The sequence below is a fragment of the Sarcophilus harrisii genome, chromosome 2 (genome assembly GCF_902635505.1).
Source record: "Sarcophilus harrisii chromosome 2, mSarHar1.11, whole genome shotgun sequence".
Classification (NCBI taxonomy): Eukaryota; Metazoa; Chordata; class Mammalia; order Dasyuromorphia; family Dasyuridae; genus Sarcophilus; species Sarcophilus harrisii.
Window position 1 is genome coordinate 329,180,851 of NC_045427.1, and position 10,665 is coordinate 329,191,515.

A 10,665-nucleotide genomic window follows, 5' to 3' on the forward strand; every position below is an offset into this window, starting at 1 on the left:
TGAGGGAGAAAATCTTCACATTCTTTGGGTGGACATCCCCCTAATTCACCTAATGGGTTTGAGGCCTCTTGGTTACCTTCAATATGGTTTAGCCCCGTCTGCTGTGTGGCCATGTACATGCAAAAACTTCTTAGAGTCACAAGTGAGAGGTTTGTATCGGGTGGATATAAAGGGTGCATGAGCAGTCCTGAAAAAACATTGGCAAGCCCTCCCCCCAGAGGTAGTAGCCTTCCCAGAACACTCCAAAGACTGCACAAGTGTGTGTGTGTGTGTGTGTGTGTGTGTGTATGCAAAATATATGGTAGATAAGATTCTAGCCTGATACCACTCATGGAGAAGAGAGTAAAGGAGAAATCATCAAACCACACTGGTCCAGGATCCTACCTGTCCCTTCCCAATAAGCTGCTAATTTAGGTACTGGCAAAGCTTCTACTCTCTGAAAAGATTAAAAAAAAAAAAGGTGCAGTCTTTCTTGGAAACTAGATCCAAAACCAGATATTTGTGCTACACATAGACAAAGCATGTCTTATATTAAATGGCTCAATCATATAATTCTACATATAGAAACTAGCAAACATAGGAAAAGAGTTGTACAGGAAAGCCAGGTTGATCTTCAGGACAAGACCAATAACTACAGGTCACTGAGCAGGGAGACAGGGCCCAACTATGGACTTCACTAAGCACCAGGAGCCTCAGTAGTAGATACAGCCAACTAAGTACTATGGTTCCAGGACAGAGGAACAATATAAAAGGCCTGGGAACAAGGTGATCTCCAATATCCTAGTGGGATCTGGGAAGCATAGCAAGTGATAGAAATAAATCTAGATTAGGAATTGTGCAAAAAGAAAATAAAGACTAACAAAAGTCATAATTCACAATGGCAATAGAAAGCAAGCACTGAAGCTGAGGTTGGGGCCTAATACCAGTCATTGATCTTTATTAGCAATAGTATATAGACTATATAGGGAACAGGACCAACCAAAATGAACTCAATCATCCATGGGAACCCAATCCTATACCAAAGTCCTGGCCCAAGTACAATACCCATATCCAGAAACTGAGGCTGAAAGTCTGTTAACAAAAGAAAACACTAAACATCATAAAGAAATACTATGGGTAAAGAGAGTATTAAGAAAGCAACCCAAAATAAGAGATTAATACCACAACACCTATAACAACAACAACAAAAATGACAATTACAAAAACTGCAAAATGGCTGGAAAAACGAAGCAAGAGATAAAAAGAAGAAAAAATAGCTTAGAATAGAAAGTAAAAAAAAAAATCTTACTCAAATAATAGATTCTTTCAAAAATGGAATGAAACAAACACCTCAATTACTCCATGAGAGAACAAAAACTATTAGGACAAAATCAAAAAAATGGAGGGAGGAGAGAAAATAAGATCTATCTATTATCAAAAACAATTGACCTGTTTTCTAGGTCAAGGAGAAATAATTTAAGAATTATAATATTCACTGAAAACCAATGCCACACACAAAAACTTGGATACAATATTTCAATAAGTCATAAAAGAAAACTGCCCAGATCTATTAAAATCAGAAGACAAAGAGAAAATAGAAAGGATCTACCAATTACTTCCTAAAAAAACCTTAAACTGAAAACACACTGGAATAGTGTCTCTCACATTCAGTCATAATTGCTCATTGGGTATTTCTTTCCATCCTTCCCCTCTTTTTAAACTTTTTTATTCCCTTTTCTTCCCAGTCCCTCTTTATAGAAACAAAGAAGGTAACAAAAGAGAGAGAATTTGCTTAATATTCATGACCTGTTGTGATTTTCTTCCCCTTGCCTGACCTTGATTTAAGGTTTTTATTTTTTCTTCTTTTGCTTTTAATCCATCTCTTCACATTCCTTTCTCTAACATTAAAATTTGTTTTATTTATGACTATTCCTTTACTTGTCCTAATCTCCTTCTTAAGTCCCTCTCTTCCCTTCCCTTGACCTATGTCTCCTAATTTCTTTTTGGGTTTAATATATTTCTATACTGAAACTTTCTTATGTGTGGGTGGATGGGGGCAATTTTGTTCAATCTTTTTTTATCTGGTTCAGACCAGAGTGAAATTCATGTAATACCTATTCTCTGTTGGTATGATTTCTTTTCAATTTGTGAACTTATTTATTTTCACGTACTTTTCATTTCTATTATGTAATAGTGATTATATAATAGTAATTTCTGCCAGCTCCTTTTTCCCCCCAATATAGTTTCTTGTCCCTCCCATTTTTGTCTTTCAAAAGGGGATAGGGGAAGAGGGAAAACACCATAATCCTCTATCAATTTTATCTTTCTCTATAAATTTTAAAATATTAGAGTTCTCAGAAAACACTTATCATTCACTAGCTTTTAAGCAATTCATTCCCATGTGTTCTCTCCCAATTAAACAAATGAGATCCTTTTTTCTTTCTTTTAGTTCCTGTGTTTCTATTTCAGAATGTCTACTAAATTCTGGCCTTTTCATCAAGAATTATTTAAATATCTTCTATTTCATTAAAGATCCATTTTCACCTTGTACTATTAAACTTAATTTTTCCAGGTAGGCTATTTTTGGTTTTAAGCATATATCTTTTCCCTTTTGGAATATTATATTCTAAATTCTCCTCTTCTTCATAGTGGCATCTGCCAGTTTCAGGAGTTACTCTCGATTGGGGGTCTAAGATACAGAGCTCTTAAGGTGACCATTTCTGTGTTAAGTTTCCCACTGGAGTTGCTGTGGCATTAAATTCTGTTTACACAAGTTCATTCACCCAATGTTATAGCTGACTGAGGTTCTTCCCCCATTCCAGGTTCTGGAGTCCTATCATGAGACTTTGTAGTTGCTCTGAGCTAAGCTCCTGCCTTTAAACTCAAAGATTTTCCCTCCTATATTGAACGTTGCTGGGATTCATGTCTTGTTGGACCTCTCCTGTTTCCTTGGGTTGCTATGTGCTGTGATTTCCCACCTATCCTGACTTGTCTTAGTATTTGCAAACTTGTACTTTTCTTCTTTACACACTTCTGGGATGAGTGAAGGCATCTAAAGATTATTTTACTAGTATCTCTGTAAACCTGGTACATTTTAAAGTTTGATAGGAGTGTTTGTGGAAATCTTGAATACTTTAAATCGTAGCACATCACCATCTTCTCACTGTCTCCAAACACTTTCATCCAAAAGAGAACAGTGCAATGTATTGGGAAAGCAATGACTAAAAAAAAATACCTGAACCAAACACAAAAATACATATTTTAAATATCTGAGTACAGCTAGACAGATTTGAAAAAAAAAAATGGAAATGAATGAAGTGTTTGTTAATCTGATTAAAATAAATGAGGAACAGAAACAAAACCTACAGAAACAAGATTAAAGAAGAAATACAAAGCTGGGAAAAAATCTTTACAGCCAGTGTTTCTGAAAAAGGTATCATTTCTAAAATATATAAAGAACTGTGTAAAATTTAAAAGAATACAAGTCATTCCCCAACTAATAAATGGTCAAGGGATTATGAATAAACATTTTCAGGTGATGAAATTAAAGCCATTTATAGGCATATGAAAAAATGCTCTAAATCACTATTGATTAGAGAAATGCAAATTAAAACAACTCTGAGATGCCACCTCACACCTCTCAGATTGGCTGAAATGACAGGAAAAGATAATGATAAATGTTGGAGAGGATGTGGAAAAACTGGAACAGTAATACATTGTTGATGCAGTAGTGAAATGATCCAATCATTCTGGAAAACAATCTGGAATTATGCCCAAAGGACATAAAACGGTGTATATTCCTCGACCTAGGAGTGCCTCTATATCCCCAGAAAATCATAAAAGAAGGAAAAGGATTCAAATGTGCTAAAATGTTTGTAGCAGCACTTTTTGTGGTAACAAAGTATTGAAAAGTGAGTAGATGCCCATCAATTGGGGAATGGCTGGATAAGCTGTGGTATATGAAGGTAATGGAATATTATTGTTCTATAAAAAATGATGAACAAACTGATTTTAGAAAGACTTGTAAAGATTTATATGAACTAATGCTGATAGAAACTAGCAGAACCAACACTACATTATGCACAATGACAGCAAGAATATGTGATGATCAACTATGAAAGACTTGATTCTTTTCAGTGGTTCAGTGATTCAAAGCAGTCTCAATAGACTTTGGACAGAAAATGCCATCTGCATCCAGAAAAAGAACTATGGAGATTGAATGTAAATCAATACATGCTATGTTCACTTCTCTTTTCTGTTTTTATTTTCCTCCTAGGATTTTTCCTTTTTGTTCTGATTTTTTCTTCCAACATGATTCATAATGCAATGGATACTAAAATATATAAATAAATTTAAACTTGGGGAAAAAATAAGTGAGGAAAACCGAATTTTCAATATCAAAACTTAAAAAGGAAAATCACAACAAATAAAGAGGACATAAGGGAAACCATTTTTCTCAATTAGATCCAATAATATTGATAATTTGAATAAAATGGATGAATATATACACAAATGTAAAATACCTAAAGTCACAGAACAAGAAAAAGAGAATTCAATTAACCCAATTTCAGAAAAAGAAACTGAACAAGGTATATAAGAACTATCCCTTCCACAAAAAAGGACTAAATAAATTTCCAAGTGAGTTCAACAAATACTCAGAGAAAAACTAGTTCCAATATTCCATTTTATGGAATATTCCACTGTTTAGAAAATGGGAAAGAAGAGATCTTACCAAACTCCATTTCCAAGAAAAATATGATCCAAACACATAAATCAGAGAGAATTAATGCAGAGAAAGAAATATAAAGACCAATGCCTGTGATAATTATCCATGTGAAAATATTAACAAAGAAAATAAAACAACATATTAAAAAAGGTTATACATTGTGATCAAGCTGTATTCATACCAGGAATGCAGGGAATATTATGAAATATTGGAAAACTATAACCATGATTAACTATTCTAATAACAAAACAATAAAAAATACCTGCAAAAATGCTTTTGATAAAACACAATGCCTCTTTATGTTAAAATATTAAGACATAGAAATATATTAAACATTCATTCTGAAGTTTTGAACCTCAAAAAACATAAGAGTGGCATCATTCCAGTCTAAATTAAGAAACTTTAAACAACCAACAATAGGAGTAAAAGACGATAGGATGTATTATAGAAGAGAAGGGAGAAATGATGGACCAAAAAATACCTTAATAGGCATCTTGGAGCAAACTCTTATAGAACCAATTTACCCACAACTGCTATCACATAGTCTTCTGTTTCTTCCTGTCTTCCAGGACCTTGATTTTTTTTTTGTACCAAGAGTCCATACTATACCAGACTTCAAACTATATTATAAAGCAGCAGTCATCAAAACCATTTGGTACTGGCTAAGAGAGCAGAGGATCAGTGGAATAATTTATGTACACGAGAAACAATAATCAATGACCATAGAAATCTACTGTTTGATAAACTCAAAGAGTCTAACTTCTGGGATAAGAATTCACTATTTGACAAAAATTGTTGAGAAAACTGGAAAACAGTATGGCAGAACTGAGCATAGAACAACATAACTTATACCAAGATAAGATCAAAATGAATTCAGGATTTAGATGTAAAAGGTGATACTATAAGCAAATGAGAAAAATTAGAAAAGCAAGGGATAGTCTACCTCTCAGATCTGTGGAGAAGGGAAGAATTTATGGCCAAAGAACCAGAGAACTTTATGAAATGTAAAATGGATAATTTTGATTATATTAAATTTAAAAGGTTTTACACAAACAAAACCAATGTAAATTAGAAGCAGAAGGTTGAGAAACAATTGTCACAGCCAGTATTTCTGACAAAGACCTTTTTTCTAAAATATATAGAGAACTGAGTCAAATTTATAAGAATACAAGTCATTCCCCAAGTAATAAATGGTCAAAGGATATGAACAATTTTCAGATAATAAGTTGTAGTATATGAATGTAAAGAAATATTATAGTATAATATTATTATCATGAGCAGGCTGGTTTCAGAAAAGCTTGGAATGACTTACATACATTGAGAACTCTACCCTCAAGATTAAGAATCTCAAAGGAAATAATAGAGGGGTGGGATAGTAGAAAAGAGGGCTTGAGACTAGATCTCAAATTATACTGCAAAGTAGTGATCATAAAAACTAACTGGCGCTGGTCAAGAAATAGAAAAGTTCATCAATGGAACAATGCAACACTACGAGGAACAATGCAAAACATGGTCTTTGATAAACCCAAAGACTCATTCACTATTCAATAAAAACTGTTGGGAAAACTTGGATTGTAAACAGGCAGAAATCAAGTAAAAACAAATCACTCATGTTATATGCCACAAAAAGCTTCAAAAAGTGGACCTAAATATAAAAGGGTATATCATAAGAAAAACTAGAGGAGCATAAAAAATTTATATCCATTACAACTATGCATTTTGACTAAATAAGAGGACAAAAAGGACAATTTTGCTTAAATAAAATTGAAAAGATTTTGGACAAAGAAAATCAATACACTAAGAATTAAAAAGGAAAACAATTAATTTGGGAAATCTTTACAAGAGTATGGCAACCACTCCAGTATCTTTGCCAAAAAATTCTAAATGTTGTCAGAATCGGACATGAATAATAGCAACAATAACCCCAAACTGTATTTTTTATATACTATGATTTTTTTTCTTCCTCTAGATTTCTATAAAAGTAACCTCATTATTTAGTGGTAGAATTATGTCAAAGGACATAGAGGGATCATATCATTTTGGAGATTCTTCTTTCTAGGCTATGAATGCTTACATTAAATTATTTCTAACAAATATGTGCCCAAAACACAGAAAACAAATTAATATTTTTTCAATAGCTATACAAATGAGGAAAAGAATTTCTATTATATATGTATTATTATAAGTAACCCCAGGAGTTAGAACTTAATTATGCTGTTTCCTTTATTTTTGGATTCTCCCCAAATAGATCATCACCTATATGTTCCTTGAAAGCATAGGTCATATATTGTCTTTATCTTATTCCCAAATACATCACATACCAAATATAAAGTTGGGCTCATTCAGAATATATACTCAGTAAAGACTTCAAATTATAAAGTCATAGGATCTCATAGGGAGCTCTGCCCCAACTTAATGACTGGTAGTATAGCAAAATGAGATACCATGTCATACATTCCAAGTCAGAAGAGATCTATCTGGATTCAGATCCTGCTTCTGGCACTCAACTGGCAGTGTGATAAGCAAGTCATTTAACATTTCTGACTCTATTTTTTCATCTAAAAAGTAGGAATGGCAGTATTTTCCTTATAGATTTGTTGTGAGGATTAAATAAAGTGTAAAATACTTTGTAAACTACAAATGTTATTATTAAGATGAGTGTATTAAGGTGTTGTGGAAATAATATACGAGCAAAAGTTGAAAGTACTTAAAGTACTCATATTGAATTAGAGATTAATGTATGTTTAAATGAAAGATTGTCATCCAGTAGAAAAAGTATGGCTCCAAAAGGCTAGGTTAGTACCAATGAATGGAAAGCAAAAGATGACAAATTTGGGTTCAATATAAAAATTTTTCTAATAATAATTAACAGAGAGAATGAATAGTAGAAGGGCTCTATAAGAAGCTGGATGATCAACTGTCGGAGCCCCAATGAAGAGGATTTCTCCTTCTGTCAGGTTAGTCAAAATGACTTTCAGTGCTTCAATCCCATGAAATCTCTGATTTGGATTTTCTGTTATGCTTCACTCTTTGTTACGCTGCTCACTATGACAAGTGAAGTCTAAAGACTCTAGTGGCTGGCGTATTATAGAGGTAGAGATTTATTTGTAGATTTGTTAAATTCTGAATTGATAGCCTGAGACTTTTGGACTATTGAGCTTTACAAAAAATAATGCATGTTTGTTTGTTGGTGTCCTTGAATTAAAGGTTCATGTTTACTTTGGAAATTTGCTTCCCTTTCTTTCTTGTGTGTTTATGTCTAATTCTGGATGCACACTGTGTGACATTTACCACAGCCATGGAAAAAAGAATTCTGGAGACTTGAGTTCCAGTTTTGGCTTGGTTTTAGTTTTACTATGTGATCCTGGGCATTTGCTCTCCTTTGGGCCTTAATTTCCACTTCCTGAAAACCAGGAAAATAGAGGCAGGAAGAAAACTTAGAAACTAACTAACCTAATTCTCTATATTACAGATGAGGAATCTGAGGCCCAGGAAGGTTAAAGAAGTTGCCTCAGGTCAAAAAAGATCACTAGGGTTGGACATAGGATGATCTCTTCTAGTTCTTCCACTTAAAAATACTTTATTTTACAATCTCTTAGTCCTGCGGTAATAACAGTTTCTAATATATATACAAATATTCTCAATTGAATAGTGGCTTCAAAAAAAGAAGAAGAAGAATTAGATATTTAGGCCACATTTTAAAATCTTCTAGCCCCAGATCCAGGGTGGCAGTGGACAGAATGCTGGCCCTACAGTTAGGAAGAACTGAATTCAAATCCAGCCTCAGATACTGACAAGCTAGCTGGGTGACCCTGGGTAAGTTCTTCACCCTGTTTGCCTCAGTTTCCTCATATATAAAAGGAGTCCAGCAAAAAAAAAAAAAAAAACAACAACAACAACAACAAAAAACCTTTCTGGGACAAAGGAGAAGGAGATGAGTAGCTTGTATACCTTCCCAACTGAATTTCACTACCAAGCCTACCATTGAATAATGTTTCTTCAAACAAGAGAAAATTAGGGTTAGATAGATGACAAGATTGATCAGGAACAGAATGGGCTATTGATGTAGGTAATGTAATGCAATGTAATGTAATTTTTAATTGGAGGAAAACAGGAAAGAGCTGAGTCTAGTGGAGATGATCTGGTGTTGATATGACCAAAAAACCAAGAACCCAAAAAGTATTGAGCACTGTGCTAGGAACTGTGAGGGATATAAATAAAGTAAGAAGCATTACTTGCCTTTAAGATTGTTTATTACTTAACCCTGAATATCCTCAGTAATGAAACTCAACAGCAAGACTAAACTACTAGGAATCACTAGTCTTATAGGAAAAATTGAAGAATTTTAATAGTGCTCTGCTGCTGAATTTCTCTGTATTTATAGTTATTCTTGCAGCATTCTAATTCTTGGACAGGTTAATTCAAACAGACCTCCAGTGACTTAATTGCTCTGCAAGCTTGTGTGTATGTGTGTGTTGGCAGGCGGAGTATGTGGAAAAGAGTTGAGTATTCAACTCAACACGAATTGGATTTGGATTCTACTAAAAAGAATTTTCCATGATCTCCCTGAACTGGTTTGAAATTTATGGGGTCAAAAGGAAGCTAGAACCAGACTATGTCTCAAATCTCTGGATTGAGTACAGAGAACTCTAGTCATGAATTTCCCAAGCTTACTGTGAGCCAAATCTGTACCTTCCCAAAAAAGTCTTAGAACTAGGGTTAATTCAGATGTCAGAGAGGGGTATTCCCAAACTCACCCTTTCCCCATCATCTTAGTGTTTAAGCCAAGGAATATCCCTTAAATCCTATTTAAGATTAGCAGTTGATACTGAGCAACTGATACCCTTCCCAATCCAATGAAACACCTTGACCAGATGAACCTCCCCCGATTTCCACAAAATACTTTAATCCAGCTTTAATTTTGTTGTTGTTTTCACTAAATTGTGATGTCATTTCTGGGAGTCCTTTCAATACCAGGCTGTTCTGCTCTTATTCTCTCCTACCTCTAACTTACCTGAGGTTCATGTCTCCTTTTAATGCCAAACTGAACATATTGGATAGGGTCCCACCTGGGGAGCAGCCACATATCAAGATGGCTAGGGCCTCAATATTGTTCAGCTGGAAGATCTTGCCCAGAGCGAAGGCTGTGAGTGGCATCACCCCATACTGAGAGACCAAGGCAATGGCAATCCCCTTAGGTTTCCAGAAGTGAGCCTTCATCTTGCTGAACTCCAAAGTGCACCCCAAGGAGATCATGATAAGGAAGAGCATGATTACTAAGAAAATACTGAGAGCCAGGTCAGTGGGTCGCTTGCCAAAATTCAATGGTAGAGTGAAGTTGAAGGGGGAAGAAGCATTGCTGGCTCTGAAGCCCCAAGTCTTAGCCTCCATCTTCTTGCAGTTTCCTCTGGGACTGTGTATGATAAGGATGTGGCTAATAGTCCTCTTTCATACCTTCTTTCCCCTCAGTTCTCTATGGTGCTTCCTAGAACTTTAGTACAAAATACAGCTTTGGGTAAATAGAATGATGCAATTACAGATTCCTTTGGCATCTGCTCTGTGGTGAGAGTACACAAAGCCATATTGTACCATTTCTCTCTCTTCTCATCTACCTAATTTCCTACTTTTCAATATCTCCTATAAACTCCAGATAGTTTGGCCTTTCTCTTTCCCTGCCTTCACTAATTATATCACAGGAAAAGAGCACCAAAGGGTGATCCAATTCATGTTCAATACCTTCATTTCTCCATTTCTCTATTTCTAAAATCTATCAATAAGAAATATCAAATTTTACCTCATTTCCAAAATATAGTCAGTGATTCTTGGGGCCCCACCGGGTGCAAAGGCTATGGTTTGTTCATTCTTCTGCTTCTTCAGGGGTCTGCCAGAATTTCAGAGCAACTATGTTCTATCCTGCCTGAACCTGAAAATCCTTTCTGCTTTTTCTTTTCTTTTCTTTT

At 34.7% G+C, this 10,665-nt stretch overlaps 1 protein-coding gene across 2 annotated transcripts in view; it reads right to left on the minus strand.

Annotated features, from left to right (window-relative positions):
• SLC10A1 (solute carrier family 10 member 1) overlaps window positions 1-10,184 on the minus strand; it is a 47,161-nt gene extending 36,977 nt beyond the window's left edge. For both annotated transcript variants that reach the window (XM_023503124.2, XM_003756393.4), the window contains exon 1: window positions 9,720-10,184. In XM_023503124.2, the coding sequence (XP_023358892.1) occupies window positions 9,720-10,096 (377 nt within the window). In that variant the 5' untranslated portion in view covers window positions 10,097-10,184. The remainder of the gene's footprint in view (window positions 1-9,719) is intronic.
• Window positions 10,185-10,665: the final 481 nt, after the last annotated feature.